This window comes from Mustela nivalis (genome assembly GCF_964662115.1).
Source record: "Mustela nivalis genome assembly, chromosome: 8".
Classification (NCBI taxonomy): Eukaryota; Metazoa; Chordata; class Mammalia; order Carnivora; family Mustelidae; genus Mustela; species Mustela nivalis.
The window spans coordinates 29,627,942-29,650,055 of record NC_139027.1 but is presented as its reverse complement, the minus strand read 5'-3'; the positions used below and the strand labels follow the sequence as shown (position 1 = coordinate 29,650,055).

General features: G+C 36.6%; 1 protein-coding gene across 4 annotated transcripts in view; it reads left to right on the top strand.

Moving 5' to 3' along the window:
- The window catches only part of PRKD3 (protein kinase D3), an 82,375-nt gene that overhangs the window by 33,456 nt on the left and 26,805 nt on the right, over nt 1-22,114 (top strand). For all 4 annotated transcript variants that reach the window (XM_082745654.1, XM_082745656.1, XM_082745655.1 and 1 more), the window contains 6 exons: nt 4,825-4,963; nt 6,525-6,656; nt 8,061-8,218; nt 13,121-13,313; nt 18,725-18,802; nt 21,479-21,662. In XM_082745654.1, the coding sequence (XP_082601780.1) occupies nt 4,825-4,963; nt 6,525-6,656; nt 8,061-8,218; nt 13,121-13,313; nt 18,725-18,802; nt 21,479-21,662 (884 nt within the window). The remainder of the gene's footprint in view (nt 1-4,824; nt 4,964-6,524; nt 6,657-8,060; nt 8,219-13,120; nt 13,314-18,724; nt 18,803-21,478; nt 21,663-22,114) is intronic.

The window sequence follows — 22,114 nt, the reverse complement described above, 5'->3', positions numbered from 1 at the left end:
CATGTCTTATTCCACAGACCTTAACCATAAACCTGGGAAGATCTTTTAAGGTCCACAGGTGATTCTAGTGTATGGTCAGAATTGAGACATGGCTTAACAATTTACTCCTGCTTAAAAATCTTATTTCTGAATTTTTTTAAAGATTTTATTTTATTCATTTGAGAGAGGGAGCTCAAATGGTGGGGAAGGGGCAGAGGAAAAGGAGAAGCAGACTTCCCACTGAGCAGGGAGCCTGACACAGGAATCTATCCCAGGACCCTGAGATCATGACCTCATTTAAAGGCAGATGCTTAACCGACTGAGCACCCAGGTGCCTCTCTGAATTGTTATAAAAGTTATGAAGTGTCAATAGTGGTAAGTTCAAATCATTATTAGAAATCATTATTAGCAGGGTTTTGCTTTTTTGTTTTTTGTATGGGTTTTTCTCTGAATAATTGTTTAGATCTTTCAAAGTGTGTGCTCATGGTTTATTTCCTTGTTTACTTGTTCTTCTTTTTAACATACCCATGTCTCAAGACTTCATAGTGTTCTTTAAAACTTGGCTACAGTTTTTCTCTGATGTTCAGTGGCAACGTTTAATAGTCTCTTGCCTTTTTTTTCAGGCACTGTTTTCTGTTACTTCATTTTGTGCTGACTCCTCAGATGATTCCTAAATATGCTACCAAGTCATACTTAAAATCATAATTGTGAATAGGAGAAATTTATTTTTTACAAGCTATTTCGTACATTTTCCCCTCTTGGAACTCTATAATTTCTCAACAATATAGATGAATATAGTTTATGTAAACATTTGCTAGACTAGAAAATTACTTCATTTTTTATCATCACTGAAGGCTTTCCAGCCTGGTTCACAAATGCTTATTTTACGTAAATATTCTTAATACACTCCCTGTCATTTTTATTTGTGCTTCAATTTCTTAATAATGCTAGTATGAATTCACTGGGTCATGTGTTTATCAAGAAGATGATTTTATATGTATTTTTTCCTAAGCCACACATTTTTTTTTTTTTAAAGATTTTATTTATTTATTTGACAGAGATCACAGTAGGTAGAGAGGCAGGCAGAGAGAGGGGAAGGGAAGGAAGCAGGCCCCTGCCGAGCAGAGAGCCCGATGCGGGACTCGATCCCAGGACCCTGAGATCATGACCCGAGCCGAAGGCAGCGGCTCAACCCACTGAGCCACCCAGGCGCCCCAGCCACACATTTTTTGATGTTTTCTTCTTTCATTAATGTGTTTATTTAGCTCTTTAGTTATCGCGACTTCTGGCTTGGTCAAAACAATACTAATGATCCATGTAATTTACCAAAGATAGATTTGAGAGAGAAGTGTTCCTTCTTGTCTTCCTTTCCATCTCCTCACTGAATAATCCAGACCCTGCTACCTCTTTACTGACCAATAGCTTCAGCCTTCTTTAGGAGCTTGCTCTAGTCTCTTCCTGTTTCAGTCCCTACTACATGTCAGCATTATCTTTTTAAGATACAGGTTTGATCACGTCACTGCCTTGCTCTGGGATTTTTTGTCTCTCCCCTTTCAGATGTAAGATAAAAAGAACCACTCGTATTTACTGATCATGGTACTACTTTATGTCATTAAATACATAAAGCCAGTACTGCTGTTACTCCAAATTTATAGACAAGAAACAGCATAGGGAGGTTAAGCAGCTTATCTAAGGTGCTGTAGTTAGTAGGTGGCAATGCCTGTGCCCCATTCTGATGACTCCCAAGTTTCTTTCTTAAGTATAGTCTCCATGGTGCTCCTGTGTGCATTTTCGTCCTCTTCCTACCCCAGCCCTTGCCTTGTTCTTCAGTCACAGGGGTCCACTTAACTTTCTTCCATTTGTGTGTTTTCTCAACTACGACCTTTGTACTTCCACTTTCACTTTCTGCCCATGGAAACTTGCTTCCCTTTTTGATCACTGTTTCAGTGACATTCCACATTCCCGGTTAAAGTTTTTTTCCCTTCTTCTAGAATTTTATTTATTTTTCATTTTTGGTATTTCCTTTACCATGTTATTGATTTGTTTTATTACCATCTTCCTACTAGATTGTAAACTCCTGGGAGGGGAGGTCTGCCTTAACTTTACATACCATGGGAACAATGCCTTGCACTCAGAAGACATAAAAAAAAAAATGTGGAACTTTTAAAATGAGTTTTATTCATACAAAAAAAAATTTTTTTTTAAGATTTTATTTATTTGAGAGAGAGAGAGTGTGAACAGGAGCAGGGGGAGGGGCAGGGGGAGAGGGTTGATCCCAGGACTCTGGGATCATGACCTGAGCTACAGACAGACACTAAACCAACTGTGCCACCCAGGCATCCCTTGTTAGGCATTTTTATATAAGGATGGAATGTGGATTTTTTTTTTTTTTTTTTTTTTTAAGATTTTGTTCATGGATGAGTGAAAGTGAACAAGCAGGGGGAGTGGCAAGCAGAGGGAAAGAGAAAAGCAGGCACCTGCCAAGCAGTGAGCCCGATACTGGGATACTGGGCTTGATCCCAGGACCCTGGGATCATGACCTGGGCTGAAGGCAGCTGCTTGACAGACTGAGCCACCCAGGCGCCCTGGAAACTTTTCTTTATTAATACTTAAGTTCTTAATACATAAGAACTGTTGCAACTAATTTATGGAGATGCTTTATTCCTATTAAATGTTTTCTAATTTGATAATACTTAATAAAATTTTATAAAATTTTCATTTCAAACTTTAAAATGTAATAAAAATATTTTTTTGATTCTGTATTTTTACTCCCTAGCTTTTCAATTGAAAATTGTTACACTGTTAGATATATATTTAAAGCGTATTATAAAGTTTTGTTAGTATTATTGGTAACTCAGTTGAAAGTAGGATATTATAATAACTCCAAATATTTCTGTGCTTTTTCATAATTTACTCAGGTTTAAAAAAATTCAAATCGACTCAAATTTCTAATTAAATCATTGTTTCTAATTTTTTTATTTTAATAATTTTCCAATAAAATTTAGACCTTTGTAGACATATACCTATTTTTAATGGGAAAATGAAGTTCAGAAGATAAGAAGACATTTCCACCTAAAACACATGCTTGTAAGATCCTAAACTCATCTTAGAAGTGGGCCACAAATTTAGCTTTGCTTTTGCTTTTCCCAGTGAGTGAAGTAAACAGAAAACACGATTAATTGGATGATCAGATTGTTTATATTATAGAACCAACCAGAGAAATTCCTTTTATGAATCCTCACGGAGAAGGGCTACCATTCTTGAAGTAAGTGAACATATCCTCAGCCAACATCCCTGCAATAAATGCAGTTATGGTTTAGTGTGACATACGTATCAAGCCATTCAGTGCAGGCTAGTGACTTACTGTATAGTACATCAAAGGATATTCTCTGAGGAGCCAAATAAGTCAATGGAGGGTATCCAAATCTGAGATAAACTTAAGAAAATTGAAATACCTGGAGCAGCATTTCTCAGGGCTCTGGTGTTTTAGATGATCTTGATCTTGATTTAGAAATTAAAGTTATTTTGTAAGGCAGGTATTTAAAATTTTCTCTTAAATAACTTTATTAACTATAAAAACTGTTAGAGTTCATACCTTCATATTTTAGTGGTATGCCAATACCCACAGTGTCAGCTCTGTAGTCACAAAGTGTAGAAGCCTTGAAATAATATACATAGGACATGTGAACAGATCTCTAAGTCTCCTGTTCTGGTCAAAGGTTTTTTAAAAAGTTACCAGGGCACCTGAGTGTTGCAGTCAGTTAAGCGTCCAACTCTTGATTTTGGCTCAGGTCATGATCTCAGGGTACTGGGATCAAGCCCCGTGTCGGGCTCCATGCTCAGTGCAGAATCGGCTTGTTAATTTTTCTCCCTGTCTGTACCTCCCACTTCTGTGCTCTCTCCCTTCCTCCCTCTTTCCCTCTCAACTAAATACACATATTTTTTAAAAAAATAGTAAAAAGAAAGTTACCATAAAAATCATGTACTTGTAATTACAGTGGTAAAGAAAGTATTAGATGCTAGAGGCCATAGGTGTATTTGTCAAAAATTTTGGAATTGATACTTTTGTGACGGTAGTTTGGGAATTATTAATCTACTAGGTTCGTTCAGTAGAGTTTAAAGTGATGATGAAAGTGTTCTATATCTGCATAGTCCAAAATGATAGACAAGTCAGTAGCTAGGGTGGTGATTAAGTGCATGCAGTGTGGTCAGAGTGACTGAGGAGCTGAACTTTTCATTTTATTTAATTTTAACTAATTTTAATTTAGCTGCATGTGGCTAGTAGCTGTAGAGGAAGCTCAGTTCTAGAGGACAAGAAAGACTGCATATCTCAGGCAATGTAATATAGAGTAGCAGTTAAATTCAAGATTATAGTCTCCATCAATAACTGAAAGAGGAAATTCTATGTTTCTAAGAGACATGTGCTTAAAAAAATAATTGTATTTAAGTTTACTGTTGTATTTTTGTTTTGGGTTTGTTTTTTTTTTAAGATTTTGTTTATTTATTTGACAGATCACAAGTAGGCAGGCAGAGGGTGGGGGGAAGCAGGCTCCCTGCTGAGCAGAGATCCCAATGCAGGGCTTGATCCCAGGACCCTGAGACCATGACCTGAGTTCAAGGCAGAGACTTAACCCACTGAGCCACCTGGGAGCCCCTACTGTTATATTTTTGAACTTGAAAATGAACCAAGGATGCTTGAATCCATGGTTGATCTTTTAGATATTAATAGAATTGTTAGCAGTGTTAGGCTAAAAACCACAGGTAAGGTTCTTTTATAAGATTGAGACATTTACTCATAAAAATGGAAACCTATGGGTATGCTGATATAGGACTCTTCTCCTGTAGTTTCCAGAGTGTGGATTCTTTGGCATGTATGACAAAATTCTTCTCTTTCGCCATGACATGAACTCAGAAAATATTTTGCAGCTGATTACCTCAGCAGATGAAATACATGAAGGAGACCTAGTAGAAGTTGTTCTTTCAGGTAAGTAAATAACTCCTTTTATTTTTTATTTTTTTGAACGAATCTTATTTTTTCTACTAAATGCTATGTTCAGTTAGTCTTTGTGCTACAGTTACTTTACTTCTTTCATCTATAATAATGGTGACCATGTGAGTTTTCCCATCAGGAAGTTTATGTCACAGATGAGAAAGTAGGAAAATAAGCCCTGAATTGTTTTTCTGAATGTTCCTAAGCTAAGGGAATTATCATTGGAACTGGAAGAGGAATATACTTCTGAATCAAAGAAATAAAATAATTATACTGAAATTCAATTTCATTTTCCCCATTTCTGTGAAGAGCATAGAAGAAGAGAATTGGGGTTCAGAAATTAAAGGAGAAGAAGAAATAATGAAGATGTGGAAGAGGAAACTGTGATACTGATTGTTCCCATGATTTCAGTATTGCTCCTTCCCTGTGTGTCCTCAGTGGGCATTTTCTTACCTCCCTCCTTTCCCCTTCATCCACTCTTGCCATTTGTCGTTCCTTAGCTCCTTCTATTTCTGACCTCATCCAGCAGCAGATGGCCCGGACTGTTGGCGGGGAATGTAAAAGAACAACGAATGCACCTAGTAGTCCTGCAGAAATTCTTGTTTGACAGGAAAGGAGGGAGGGAGAGAAGGAGAGAGAAAAGACAGAAAGGGAAGAAAAAAAGGAAAGCCAGCCAAGAGTGCAGACTCCTGACGCCATTTTTTCCACTTCTCAGACTCATCTCTGTACCTGTTCTTGAGATCCTTCCTATCAACACCTTTCCTTATTGGTCCTTGATCCTTTGCATTCATCTGGCCCCTCCATTAATCATGCATCTGCACCATCACCCCGTCATGTGTAAATTTCCCAATCCCTGTCTTTCTCTCCACTCCAGGAGGGCTTTACTCCTTGTCCTCCCTGGAGGTCATACTCATATCTGTTCCTTCTTTGCTCTGGACCCTTCATCAGGCCCATCAGAACACAGGGATATCCACTAATGACTTACAGGTGGAGGTGAGAGAATGGCTACCGGTGGGTGTGTCTACTTGTTCAGTTGCTCACAGAGAGGAGGGGAGTCTCTTTTTCTTAACTTCTAGGACTGTTGAGAAGACAGAAAACTTATGTTGAGATTCTAAGTTGGAACTCAGAGTGTTTACCATTGAGATTAAGTTCCATAGTTTCCACGAGTTTTACGTTTTTTACTTTTTGCCCCCCCCCTTTTTTTACTTTAATGTTCTGTTTCCCAGTGTGTTATAAATTAGACAGTTTTTAATTGTAAAAACAGACCTACCAACTATTTGTGATCTTGCCACTATGTTAAATATGTTTTTGGAGGTTGAAATACCTACCTGCAGACCTAGTTTTAGAGCTCAAGTTATTTGGAGTTGATGAACTTCCTAAAATAGTTTGAAAACCACAATATTAAATGCTGAAGATAAATTATTTTTTATGATAAATGAAGCTTTCAGAGAAAAAAGATTCTGTGTACTTTGACACAAATGAATATGGTCAGTGTTCTTAATCTCATTGCAATTACAAATGTAGGGCTTATTTGGCTACTTTTCTTTTTAAAAAGCTTTGGCTACAGTAGAAGACTTCCAGATTCGTCCACATACTCTGTACGTACATTCTTATAAAGCTCCCACTTTTTGTGATTATTGTGGTGAGATGCTCTGGGGATTGGTACGTCAAGGACTGAAGTGTGAAGGTATGTGTTCTAAGTTTTTGTACCATTAAAATAGGATTTTGTATCTGCATTTTCTAATCATTAATGAAAGAATAAGATTGGGGTGCCTGGGTGGTTCAGTCAGTTAAGTGTCTGCCTTCCTCTCAGATCATTAACTCGGGGTCCTGGGATCCCACCCTGCATTGGGCTCCCTGTTTGACAGGGAATTTGCTTCTCCCTCTTTCTTTGCCCCTCCCCAGCCTTGTGCATGTGTGCACATGCACGTGCTTTCTCTCTCTGATAAATAAAATCTTAAAAAAAAAAAAAAAAGATCCTTGTTGGTGACTAGGTGGTAACTAGGGTTTAGAATTGGACAGATCTGTTTTTCTGAATTAAAACTGTCACAAGAGGCAGGTGCACATTTCTGAGTCCTCTTAAGTATTTAAGGTGGAGAATCATTAAAGTTTCTCTGTAAAGGGCCAGAAACTAAATATTTTAAGTTTTGTTGGCTAAGAGTCTCTGCCACAACTACTTAACTCTGCTTGTGTGCCCTGAAAGCTATCTATAAACAAGATGTAAAGAAAAGAGGAGTATGCTGCATTTCAATAAAATGAATTATGAACACTGAAATTTGGATTTCTTATAACTTTCACATGTCATGGGGATGGTTTAGTATACAGTCCACAGTTTGCTGGTGTTTAAGTTAGTTGTTCTCAAACTTGGCCACGTATCAGAATCACCACAAGGACTTGTTAAAGCATACTTTGCTGGGACCCATCCCCAGAATTTCTGATTCAGTTAGTCATGTGGAGCCCAATAATTCATATTGAATTTTTTGGCTTCACTTAGCTTGTCATCTAGGATAACTATTGCTGCCAAAGAAAAGAAATTAAATAAAAGAAGCATGTATTTTTTATGTAACATACTTTATGTACTATAAATATGTATTTATAGTCATAAAATTATTAAAAATTATTACTATAAAATTGTTTAAAATTCTTATAATTATAATTATATAAATACATCATAAACTATAATTTATAATATATAAATTATATATAAATATATTATAAAATCTTTATAATTAAAGTTATATTTAATTATATATTATAAATATACTTTTATAATCATGTATATAAATCTATTATATATTATAATTAAAATTATATAATTAAAACTTTAATATATAAATATGTATATATTAAAATTAAATTTTTTTTTTAAAGATTTTATTTATTCGTCAGAGAGAGTACATGTACAAGCTTGGGGAGCAGCAGGAAAAGGAGAAGCAAATCCCCACTAAGCATGGAGCCTGATGTGGGGCTCGATCCCACGACCCTGCAGTCATGACTTGAGCTGAATGCAGGCACTTAATGACTGAGCCACCCAGGCGTCCCTAAAGTTTCTTTGATCTATTATTTTTTTTTACCTTTAAAATATATTTAGGCTGTGGATTAAATTATCATAAACGATGTGCCTTCAAGATTCCAAATAATTGCAGTGGAGTAAGAAAGAGACGTCTATCAAATGTGTCTCTGCCAGGACCTGGCCTCTCAGTTCCAAGACTTATACAGACTGAATATGTAGCCCTTCCCACAGAAGAGGTATGTATTTTAAGGCAATAAAAGAGCATTTTACTACTTATTCCTTATGTTTCTAAAGGATATATGACATCATCCCAGAATATAAATTATGTACTAAAGACTACTCACATTCCTACACTTGAAAAACTTAACACATCTTACTGGAGACAGAGTTTACTAGTAGTAATGAATTGCCTTTTATCTACTTTGGGACTACATTATCACTTGGACCACTGCATTAGCCTCCTTACCAGTGTCTAGCTTCTGGTTCCCATACTTCACTTCATCTTACAAGAGCCTGATCATTTTATTTCACTATAGCTTCATATACAACTTTGATTATATCACTCCCCACTAGGAAGCCTTTATACATCCTCTATTTCCAACATTCTGTTCTTCCCCCCACCCCAGCAGGCTGTTCTATTCAACATTCCCTGAACACACCATTGCTCCCTCTACCTTTGCTTCTATTGGTGTCCCTCCTACATGCTTTTTCCAGATCTAGCTCAACAGCTGCCTTTCCTGGATTTTTTCCCTTACCTAGAAGTTATTTTATTTGCTGAATGCCAAACCACTTTTCAAACCTTGCTAATGGTATGTATAACATTCTAATTAATATCATAGTGTCCTCAAGGAATTTATGATCTGTTTAGAAAAGATAGTGCTCATGTGTTTGTGTGCCCTACCATGCCCAGCACAATACTTTGTAATTAGTAAGTATTCAGTGAGGAATGAATGAACATATCGATCCACACAATACTCCAGTGAGATATCTTAATAGATGTGTACATAATGAGACAGTTGAGACTCATAATGGTCAAGTAGTAACTTGACTCAAGTCACAGAGCAAATTGGTAAGCAACATTAGAATTAAATCCAGATCAGATTATTTGTAGGTTATTGATTTTTTTTCCTAATATATCATACCTCTGAAGAGTAAGATAGTAGATCAGGGAAGAAAAAATAACTTGCTTATTCATTTGCTAGTACTTAAAGTGACCTCCATCCGTAGATCATAATTTAGTTGCAATATATAAGTTGCAGTCTTATAATTTAGTTGTTTCTGTAACCTCCTTGGTCTTCCATAAATTAATGGCAAAATCAAGCCTTTGGGCTATTGTCCTGATATCCTAGTCACAAGATTTTGCTATACTGAGGCATCAGAATAAAAGCATCTGAAGTTCTTTCACAAAAATCCCATGTTCCCATGTTGTTTAGCCCTGATGTGAGGTGTTTACCTTAGAAAACAAGAATGCTATGGTACAACGAACTGAGAGCAAAGTGTTATTATAAACAGATGCAAGAGTTTGGGGAAAGTCTGGTAATTGAAAAGTTAGTACATTTTATAGATGAACTGCATAGGAACTTAGGAGTGAGGTCCGTAGGATAGAGATTTTTTTTTTTAAGAGTCCCACAAATGATGCTGAGATGCCAGCTACCCCAGATGAGTAATACTAGATTAAGAAATAGCAGGACAGGGGCGCCTGGGTGCCTCAGTGGGTTGGGCCTCTGCCTTCGGCTCAGGTCATGATCCCAGGGTCCTGGGATCGAACCCCGCATCGGGCTCTCTGCTCAGCAGGGATCCTCTTCCCCCTCTCTCTCTGCCTGCTTCTCTGCCTACTTGTGATCTCTGTCTGTCAAATAAATAAATAAAATCTTAAAAAAAAAAAAAAAGAAATAGCAGGACAGAGCAAATGAATAATGTATTAAGTTTTAATTCATTAGTTTATATTTTATCCTGAAGATGAAAATTCCTTAGGGAAGTAGAAGAAAATAGAGTGATATGTTTGTGTTGGTTAGGTTGTGCAGAGTATTTCATAATGAGTAGAAATCATTTCTCAAAAGTTTCTTTTATCAGTCCCAAGCATTCAGTCTTAAAAAGGAAAAAGGTACAGTAAAAGAAGGGCTCACAGAAGAAAATTGGAGGGAAGGGAGAGTAGAAAAAGAGGACACTCTAAAGGAGTAGAGGAGATAGCAATGAGGAAATGAGTGCAACCTTGATCTGAACCAAAGTGAGAGAAGAACTAACTCCAGATTGCCACGTGGTGAGAGCCTCCTAAATTCTGTGTGGCAGGCTTCATGCTGGATGCTGTACTTGTATTTTCTCATGTCATCTTCATGACAGTCCTAGAAGGTAGGCAGCTCCTATCTTCATTTTTTAGATGAGGAATGGGGAAGGAAAGTTTCTGAGTGGTCACAATATTAACCTTTACTGACCCCTGATATAAGCTTGGAAAAGGCCAGTTGGGAATAAAAACTTCTGAATCTGACTCTGAGGTTGTCCTCATTTACATGTATGCAGTCAAATGCTCTACCACTGAGCTATACCCCCCTCATTTACATGTATGAAGGCAGTTTCTGTTAGAGTATCTGCAATCAGTCTAAAGGGAAGCAAGTAAAGAGAGGGAGGAGCACAAGAAGATAGGCTTTTCACTGATTTTGGTTCCAACAGGACCTCTATGGTTGGAGAGACAAGAATTGAATGATGGCTATTTGGAGATGAGAGAAAGGGGAACATTCCTAGCAGCACATTGGGCAAATGCCCAAGGGGCCAAGACAGGACAGAATCAAGGTAGAAAGCAACTGTTGGGGCTAATTGTATGCATAAAAGTGGGGGTATTTTTTTCATTGAATAATATTCCAAAGTGAAAGATATATAATTAGGGAATTGCCCCGTTACTTGCTTTGATTGCCTTCATTATTGCACCTAATATAGAGTTGGCAACATTGTTACAAAGTTTTTGTGAGCAAATGTTCACTTCAGCAAATATTAGTTGAAACTCACACTGTGGAAATAATTTGATCACTTTTAGAGAATTTCTTGGTACACATTAATAAGAATTTAATAGTCTGTAAAGAGGGACCATTAAAGCAAGGCAAGAGAAGAACTTTCACTCAACTCTAGTTACTCTAATCTCAGTGCCAAGTATTTTCACCAAATACTCCAGGTAATTTTACCAGTGCCCTCCTTCCTCCAAATTCTGGTTCAGTCTTCCATACCTTTCCTGCCTTCCTCATTCCACAGAGTGGTAAACCACAGTCATTAATGAGATTGTAGCATATGCCCAGGTATGTTGAGTTGGGGAAAGATTAAGAATCACTGGACTTCTATGTAGAAGATTGAGGGCTAGATCTTGATTTTGATACTAGGACTTAGTAATATTAATCTTAGAGCCTCGTTTTTCATATTTAAACTACTGTTTTTCTAGACATGAAAGATTAGGTGGCTGCTACAACCACAGTCCCATGTGTGTACCATGTCCCTAATACTCAGTCCCAGGAGGATCTGACAAAAGGCAATGAATGAGTCACCAGCTGGCCATTGGCATATGAAGGGATCTGTTAGGAAAGTTCTACCTTGCCAGGGTATCCTATGTATTTGATGATGACTGGTAAAATCAATCTTATTCCGTCTTGTATGTTTGAAACTTGAGACAAACCAAAACTGGTAGAAGCAAGAGCAAGAAAAGAGTGTTGAGAATAAGGACCCAGGGATGAACAAAAGCCTACAACATCTGTTTCTGGTTCTTACTGGCTTCTTGATTAGCTTTGCAGGATCACTATGGTGCTTATTTTGCCGAAGGTGCTCTGTACCTGGCTGCCTGATAGAAGGGTGAGCCAGACCAGAGCAGGAGACCTTGGGGAGCTGAAGCAGGCAAGCAAGTTTGGCTTGGGTTTTATATTAAACTGCTTCATAATTTATTTTAGAACTTTTGTGGCAACACATTAGTGAAAAACCATCCACCAGAGACTATATTTATGTACTTTTTTATAATGCTTTCCTCCATTCGTATGTCCTTTATTCTTCTTTTCTGCCTTCCTGCTTTCTTCCAAAAAGCCTTTATTTCCCTCATCTTCCCTTCACTTCTTTCATACACTTCTGTCTCTTAGTTGCTTCTGGCTTCTTTTGCTTTTATTAGTTGGACATACCTTCGTAGACTGATTCAACTTCTCTGAGCTACAGATACGACTAGTTATGGAAGGCATAAGAAAGATCTCAGGACCTCAGTTCTGGCAGTGAAGGTGCAAGCAGCTACAGCAAAATGTATAATGCATCTAGATGGTTGTTAGGTATTTTGTGCTTGAGAACATGGACTGTACTTAATTCATTTTTGCTTCTGTGATACAAAGTGTCAGGTTGGGCCTATAATATAATAATCAGTGAAAGTTGAGTGAATGGCATGGGCCATATTGAACTGGCCTGTAATTTAATTTATTTCTTTTGTATATATAGATACAAATATCTAGTTATCCCTCAAGTTATACAAAAATTTTTAATCAACACCTTTAATATTCCTTTTTGCTTATCTAGGGGAAAAGGCCCAAATAACTAGAAAATAGTTAAATATGAAGGAACCTCCTAAAGCATAAGTCCTGGGGCTAATGTTGTTTTGGCTAATTTGTATCTGCCATTTTTTTAATCATCATTAATTAAACTAAAGTTTTTAACAAACATATTTTAGAATTTATAAAAATAAATTTGAAAAACCAAGATTTGTTTCAAAATATTTTCAGACATGTTCAGTAATTCAACATGAGTAATAATAACACTTTCTGAATTTAGTTTTCCTATGATTAATTTCTTGGTAATGTTTTTCAAGGGATTTAAATATGTCATAAGTTCGTTCTAAGGCTTTTGTTTTTTATCTGTAAAATGTGGTATGTGCCTAGCAAAAGTAGTTTACAGTAAATATACATATGTGAAGAGGAAAACTTTTTTTTTTAACATAAACAATAACAAAAAATCCACAGTGTTCACATTCAAGTGTTGGTAAGTTAAGCTTCCAGAGGAAACTGCTGAGATGTGCATTTTTAGATTCTTGGCTTTAATGTCCAATGTAAATGACTTTTGTGGTCAAATCCTGCTCTTAATACTGTGTTTTTAATTTTGACTTATACTTACGAAAATTACTCATGTTTTAGTCACATGTTCACCAAGAACCAAGTAAGAGAATTCCTTCTTGGAGTGGTCGCCCAATCTGGATGGAAAAGATGGTAATGTGCAGAGTCAAAGTTCCACACACATTTGCTGTTCACTCTTACACCCGTCCCACAATATGTCAGTACTGCAAGCGGTTACTGAAAGGCCTCTTTCGCCAAGGAATGCAGTGTAAAGGTAGGATTGGTTGTTTTTCTTAAGTACAATTTATATATTTTCAGTAGCAAATTTGGTTCAAAATATTTATTTCAGAAGCATTAGGCAAAGAAATTGGTTTCCTAGTTGTTAACTTGAAAAGGACAATACAGGGGCGCCTGGGTGGCTCAGTTGTTAAACGTCTGCCTTCAGCTCAGGTCGTGATCCCGGGGTCCTGGGATCGAACCCTGCATCAGGCTCTCTGCGAGGCGGGAAGCCTGCTTCTCCCTCTCCCACTCCCCCTACTTGTGTTTCCTCTCTCACTATGTCTGTCTCTGTCAAAAAAAAAAAAGATAATACATGCCTGCCCACACATACATATTTATTTATTAACAACTGCTCTCTGCAGTAAATGTACTATGTGCCAGGAATTATGCTGCAGAAAGTTAGGATGTAAACAGAAAAACTAGAATTTGGATCTATAAGATATGGTTGCTTAACACGAGCCAATATAGGATAGTTAGTAAGAAGGTAAGCAGATATTTGAGCTTAAGTCTTTCTGATTTCAGAGCCAGATGCTTCCCAAAATATAAAATAATGCTTTCCTCTTTCCTTTAAATATTCATACACACAAACCTATTACAAGAGTTTTATTGTTTTTGTTTTAATTATGTAGCTAGGAGACCTGTACCAAAACTGTTACTCCAAATTGTTATCACACTGAAATAGGAAGACTATAGTAGAAGCCACTGAAATTGTGAAAGGGATTGTCCATATTTGGAATAAAACCCAGAACACTATCAAAGTACTCTAAAAACATCTCTTAATGAACCAGGTTTTCAATAGAATAATGGAATATATTTTCTTGTAGTTGTGTAATATTTTATGCTTTTTAAAGATGATTTTACCTTTTTGTCTCATATCTTCTTAACAACAGTGCTATACAATATAGTGAAAACCAAAAGTAGAGTTTAAGCCAAAGTAGAGTTTAAAATGTCTTATTAATTATTGAGCCAGTATGCAATATAAGTAGCCTGTCATCCTATGTACTTATTTTTTATGTGATTATTTTAACAGTTCTTGGTATCATACTTTTTATATAATAGATGTAGTTGTGGAGTTGAATTACATAGTTTTATCTAAATAAAACATTAGAGTTGAGGTCTTTGTAGCAATAAACCAACCTATTTATAACACAGAGTAGAGTAATTACATAAATTTAACTCAAGTATATAAGAAAACTTCTCTTGGCAACATAGGAGAACATCAGATAGAGAACATGTTGTGCCTTTGTTGCCAGGTATTTAATAAATATCAGGCAGGCATAATTAAATGTTGAAATTTTATTTCAACAGCTTACTTTGAGTATGAGTTAATATATAAATTAATACCTTAAAATATCAACACCAAAGTGTATTGGCAAGCAGTCACTAAGGAATGTTTTGGGAAAGAACATTAATAACAGATGTGCAAATTCTAGCCAAGAGATAATCTTAGTAAAGGTTGTAAATAATGTTGCTCTGTTGAGCAGAACAGAAACATTCTAGAACCATATGCAGTGCAGTACAGTATTTTATAGAGGACCTAAAATAAATATGTAGAGTAATGAATTTTGAAATAAAACCAGTTAACTCTGCACCAGGTTATTGGTTTAATTTCTTGGAATTCTAAAAGAATAATGTTTTGTGTTTATATTGGTTCAGAAATACATATATTTTTATATAGCTAAGCTATTTTAATTATAAATCCAAAAGAATGACTTATTTCAGTGATTTCTATATTTTTGTAATTTAAATTAAAGTACTTAAAAAGTAGCTTTTAAGATATTTAAAAGCTTCAGTGGCTCAGTTGGGTAAGTGTCTGCCCTTTGACTCAGGTCAGGATCTCAGGGTCCTGGCATCTAGCCCTGCATCAGGGGCCTTGTTCATCAGGGAATCTCCCCCTCTACTTCTCTTGTATGCTGTCTCTCAAATAAATAAATAAAATCTTAAAAAAAAAAAAAAAGTAAAAGAGTCATTTTCATTCACCTTGTCAAGCTAAGAAAGATTTAAACAGTTACTCTGAATCATTTGAGAAAACAGAGCTTTAAGAGCAGTATTCATTCATTCATTCACCTGTTTGTTTTCTTCTTTGTTATATTAAAACTTTAAGGCAGCTTAATACAAGAAAACATAAGTTAATAAAAACATGAGTAGGCAGGAGGGCACTTGATGTAAGGAGCACTGGGTGTTATATGCAACTGATGAATCACCTATATGTTAACTAACTTAAATTTAAATAAAATCTAAAAAAAAAAACCAAACCATGATGAGTAGGAGTACAGAGAAATAATAATGCCTGCCATTTGAAGGTACATACTTGCTCAGATAGGACACAGATTTGACTCTGCATTTTCAAAGGGAAAATAGAAGTTTTGTTATTGTCACAATTTGTAAAACCTCATGAGATAAAAAGCACATCAGTTATTTAAGATATATGGAATATATTAATACCATACATCAATTTTTCTAGGGCATTTCATTTAAAAAGACAGTGTTATTTAATACAAGTTTTGTCATCCACCAAATTAGTAATCATGGGACTTTTTCTTATGCCATTGGTATGATACCCAGAATTTTCTTGAGTCACAAGGATTAAAAGATCATTCTGAGTCAGGACTTGGAATTAGTTTTATCTAGAATTTGCTGATAGGTGTATTTCTAAGGTGGAAGGTGGTAATAGACAATAGTTATAGCATTGGTCTCAATTTTGGTGTCACCTTAAAAATACTTATTAAAACACATTTCTCAGCCCTACTCCCAGAGCTGCTGATATAATAGGTGTGGAGTGGGGCACAAGAATTTGCATTTCTGACAAGTTCTTAATAATGCTGATGCTGCTGGTCTGAGAACCACAGTTTGAGAACTACTGAGTTAAGGGTAGTATTGAACAGCTTATACCAGACACTCATCTGCAGTGCTATCAACTCTGAAGTTCTTGCAGGCTGAAGAGAACCATTCATAATGGTGAGTGATCCTGTGCATGAGAAGCACAGTCCTTCCATATAAGGCTGTATGGGAAAGCCCTTATTAATTCCTAAAAAAAGCTTGTAGAATCTCAGTCTCTTTTCTGCATATGCACCAGCCCTCACTAATAAGGAACTCAAGAGTAAGTGCTTGACATATATTGGAAAAGTAGTCAGCCTGAGAAACTCTTTAAGGGGAACATGGAAAGATGAATGTGAGGTAAGGGAAGGAAACCTGGTGCTGCCAGCAACATTTGGGCAATGTGTCATATGAATAGTGTTAGCTTCATTAAAGAGATAAACTGAGCCATGGTAGAAGTGGGGAAGATGGTGGCAGAGTAGGAGGAACCTAAACTCGACTCATCCCTTGAATATAGCTACCTAACTATCAAAGCATCCTAAATACTCCAGAAATCTCCCTGAAGAATAGTAGAACAAACTCCACAACTGAATGTAGAATAGAGGCCGCAGTGAAGGCAGGAAGTGCAGGATCTGGTTTAGAGAAATGCATGCCCGTTGCTGCCGAAGAGAGAGGACCCATGGTCACAGGGGCAAGAGAAGAGCACTCAGGAACACACAGCAAAAATGTTTTCCCATCCATTGGCTTGGAACGCAAGATGGGTTCTTGCAGCCAGAGGGGCTTTAAGCCAGAAGTTTTAAGTGTCAGTGGACTGGACTCCAAGAGAGTCTAGAGACATCAGGGAATCTGGAGGCATCAGGGCTGCTCCTGGAGAAGCAGGCAAACAATCCCAGGGACACACAGTGTGGAAACAGTGGTCTGAAGAGTGCCTGGGACACACAGTGAGGAGATTATTTGTTCTCAGAGCCTGCCCCTGAGAGGCAGCATTTATGAGAGACCTCTCTGGCAACATAGGAGCTGACTGGTGTGATTTCTCTTCCCTGCCAGTCAATGGTGATAGATCAGTGGAACAGAATAGAAAACCCTGAAATGAGCCCACAACTCTATGGTCAGTTAATCATCACAAAACAGGAAAGAATATTCAATGGGTAAAAGTCTCTTTAACAAATGGTGTTGGGAAAATTAGACCATTCTCTTTCACCAGACACAAAAAATAAACTCAAAGTGGACTAAAGACCTAAATGTGAGACCTGAAACCATAGATGTCAGGCAGTAATGTCTGACATCAGCCGTAGCAACTTTTTTTAGATGTGTCTCCTGAGGCAAAGGAAACAAAAGTAAAAATAAACTATTAAGACTACATCAAATAAAAAGCTCTGCACAGCAAAGGAAACAATCAGCAAAACCAAAAGGCAGCAACCTATGGAATGAGAGAAGATATTCACAAATGATGTACCCCATAAGGAGTTAGTACCCAAAGTATATAAGTACTTAATACAATTCAACACCCCAAAAAATGAATAATGCAATTAAAAATGGGCGGGAGACCCGAATAGATATTTTTCCAAAGAAGACATACAGATGCTTAACAGACAACATGAGAAGATGCTCAACATCACTAATCACAAACCTGAAAATCAAAACTACAATGAGTTATCACCTCACACCTGTCAGAATAGCTAAAATCAACAACACAAGAAACAACAGGTGTTGTCGAGGTTGTGGTGAAAGGGAAACTCTGCACCTTGAGGGGTGAGAATGCAAACTGGTACAGCCACTCTGGAAAACTGTATGGCGTTTCCTCAAAAAATTTAAAAGAGTTAAAAGTTAAAAATGTGAAAGTTAAAAATGTGATCCAGCAATTCCATTACTAGGTATTTACCCAAGGAATACAAAACTACTAATTCAGAGGGCTGTGTGCACCCTGATGTTTATAGAAGCATTATTTATAATAGTCAATTTATGGAAACAGCCCAAGTGTCCATCAATTGATGAATGGATAAAGATGTAGTGTGTATGTACTTACACACACACACACACACACACACACACACACACACACACACTGAATATTAATCAACCATAAAAAATGTGGCCACTTGCTAGATGGAGCTAGAGAGAATTCATACTAAGTGGAATAAGGTCAGTCAGAGAAAGACAAATAACATATGATTTCACTCATGCAGAATTTAAGAAATAAAAATGAGCAGAGAAAAGGGAACAAACCAAGAAACAGACACTTAACTATAGAGAACAAACTGATGGTTATGAGTGGTGGGGGTTGTGGTGGTGGGGTGAACTAGGTAATGGGGATTAAGGAGGGCATTTGTGATGTATGAACTGTTGAATCACTATATTGCATACTTGAAACTCCTATTACACTGTATTAACTAGCTGAAATTTAAAACAAAAAATAAACTGAGCCCTGAGGAGTTATAATACCTGTTAAGAGGTGGCATCAGAATTTGAAAACAGACCTTTATTCCCAGACTTGAGTTCTTAGTAAAGGAAAACTTTAAAAAGTGTCTAACCATATCTGATACTGCCTGACATATTACATAAATTAATCAATCAAAAACTTGATTTCAGATTGTAAATTCAACTGCCATAAACGCTGTGCATCAAAAGTACCAAGAGACTGCCTTGGAGAGGTTACTTTCAATGGAGGTAAAATTCTTAATTTCCATAAAAGATCAGAAAAGGTCATAATTCTTTTGTGTATTATCTTTGTATAAGGTTATATTTGCATATTTTGTTTTGTTTACTTTGTTTCTTAACTTTGACTTTTTTTTATTTAATAACGGTACACTTTTATTAGTCATTATGCCTTCCCATTTTTCCTTTAACCACCTACCACTTTGTAGTCTCATATTGCCAGTTGTGCTGCATGTTCTCTTCCGTCTTAGACAAAAGAGACTTTAACAGCCTGCTGCTGTCCCTAGAAGTTTTCATAGTTCTAGTACTTACTGACTGCCTCTGTGTACCAGGCCCTGTTCCACACTCTTTACATATATTGACATTTAAACCTAAGAACAGCCCTTTGAATTAAGTACTTACAGATAAGTAAACTTAGGCACAAAGACATTAAATAACTTGCCGGAGAAATGTAGCCAAAACTTAGAGTTGGGATTCGAACCCACATGATCTGGTGCCCCCGAGTCCACAGTCATTAGAACACATTATACTGCCTCACTCTCTCTCTCTCTGTCTCTCTGTCTTTCCTTAGACACCCTTGCCTGCTGTTGTTTTGTTTTGTTTTGTTTTTCTCTTTTCAAAATTACACTAATTGTAGTGATTACCTTTTTGGAAGGAAGAAGAAATGATACTAAGCATAATTTTTCTTTAACATTTACATGACCGGTAAAAATTAAATACAAGTTTTATAAGAGGAGAAGCATAAGGAACAGAAATTAAATTTCTTAAGACTTTAACTTTTTCTTTAATGGCATGATTTTTATGGTTGCTGTTTAACACCATTGATAACGTGGTTGGTTTTCTCATTTGCGAAATAAATGAATAAGTGTAGTTTTTCTATAGAACCAAAGTCTTCTCTAGATTTATGTTTGTATCTTTTTGTACTTTTCTACTGTTTGACAAATGGGTATCAAATATTATTCATATTGATTTTATAGTACATTTGTATACTAATGAGTTTGCACATCTTTCGTATGTTGACTGGTTACTTAGGGGTTTTTCCCCTGTAAATAACCTGTTCACATGTTTTGTCCATTTTTGTATTTGTTATTGATTTGCAGGGAGTTGTTGATAATTGTACCTAATAATTCTTTGTCAGTTATAATTGACACAAATACCTTCTCTCAGTTGTGGCTTTTTTTTTTTTAAAGTAGCTTTATTGAGATAATTTTTGTACTTCACACATTTGGTTTATTCACAAAGTTAGGCAGCTGTCATTACAGTCCAATGGTGGGACATTTTCATCACCCTGAAAAGAAACTGCATACACTCTAGTAGTCACTCCTCACTCTTCCCCACCAGCTCTTGGCAGCTGCCATCAACTTTGTATCTCTGTGGGTCTTTCTGTTCTAGACATTTCATATAAATGAAATCATATCACGTGTAGTCTTTTGGGTCTGGTGTTGTCTCGTATAGCTTCATGTTTTCAGGGTTCATCCATGTTGTAACAATACTACCTTCTGCTTTGTCAGGAATAACATTCCTGTGCATGAATATACTACATTTTATTTATCAGCTGATGGACATTTGAGTTGTATCCACTTTGGGGCTGTGGTGAATACTGCTAAGAACATTTGAGTAGAGTTTCTGTGGACATATGTTTTTATTTCACTTGGGCAGATATCTGGTTGTGGAATTGTTGAGTCATATGATAACTCTGTGTTTAACATTTGGAGGAGGACTGCCAGACTGTTTCCCCGAGCAGCTATATATTTTACAGTCTCGCCAGCGCGTGTGAGGATTCAGATTCTTCCATATGCTCACCCCCACTTGTTCTTGTCCATCATTTTGGCTGTTGCCGTCCTAGTGAGTGAAGTGATAGCTCATTGTCGTTTTGATTTGCATTTTGCTGATGGCTAATTGATAGACACATCAGTTCACATGTCTGTGGGCCATTTTTACATCTGCTTTGAAGAATATCTATTATTCCTGTTTTTTGCCTTTTTAACTGGTCATTTGTTTATTATTGAGTTGTAAGTGTTCTTTAAATATTTGAGATAGAGGTCTCTGATATATGTAAATACTTTTCCTCTTCTCTGGGCTGTCTTTTTACTTTCTTGAGGTATCATTTGCAGCACAAAATCAAGTCCAACTTATTTTTTTTAATCATTTAGGTTTTTGGTGTTCTATCAGAAGGCTTAGGATAACCCAAGGTCACAAAGATTGACTCTTGTGTTTTCTTCTAAGAATTTTATAGGGCTAGTTCTTACATTTAGACCTGTGATCCACTTTTTATATTTGGTTTAAAAAAGATGTCCAGTTTCACCTTTGTGCATGTAATTACCCCGTTGTACTAGCACCAGTTTTTGAACATTCTGCTTATTCTTTCTCTAACAAATTGCCTTGGACATTTGTGGAAAACCACTCAACCCAACATACAGTAGTGTTGGCTAATCTTTTACTTTGCTTTTAGTATCTTTTGACATATAGAGGTTTAAATTCTAATTAATTAAATTAATTTTCTGTTTTATGGTATGTGAATTTTATGTCTTTCTCAAGTACTACTTTGTCTTGAATCATAAAGATATTTTCCTAGATTTTCATTAAGCGTTTTAAAGCTTTTTTTCTCACATTTTAGAAACTCTTTCTCTTCAGACGTATTGCTCTCCCATTAATAAAAAACTCTGAATTCATTTAAAATTTTGCCAGAACCTTCCAGTCTGGGAGCAGATACAGATATACCAATGGATATTGATAGCAGTGACATGAACAGTGATGGTAGCCGGGGCTTGGATGACACAGAAGAGCCATCTCCTCCAGAAGATAAAATGTTCTTCTTGGATCCGTCTGACCTTGATGTAGAAAGAGATGAGGAAGCTGTGAAAACAATCAGGTATGCATGTGCGTGGGTGTGCCAGGAGCTGCCGCCTGATGCAGGCTCAGTACAGGTGCTCCCTTGAGAAAGAATCTCTTTAAATGGACCCTAAAGTGTAATTTAAAATCGATTTAAATTGTTGGTAATTCTTTTACATGCACCACAGGATTTCTGAAAGAAATTATATCACTCTTGCCATCCACTCAACATAGGAATGTGTGAGAATCTTTGTTTTCCTGAAGAGAAAAACACTTTATTTAAATGTAGTCTAGATGTGATCTCTCATGGTGGAGCAGCCACCACAAGGTGTCAGAATTAACTGACAGTTAAAGCAACCAGTTTCTTCGTAGAGGTAGATTGCTGAGTGTTTGAAACACCAGTACGAATGTTTACCTACAGATGTTGCACAAAGATGATGGTGATGAATTTGGGAGTGGTTAATTAGGCTATTAGCACTTTGTAATGCTATT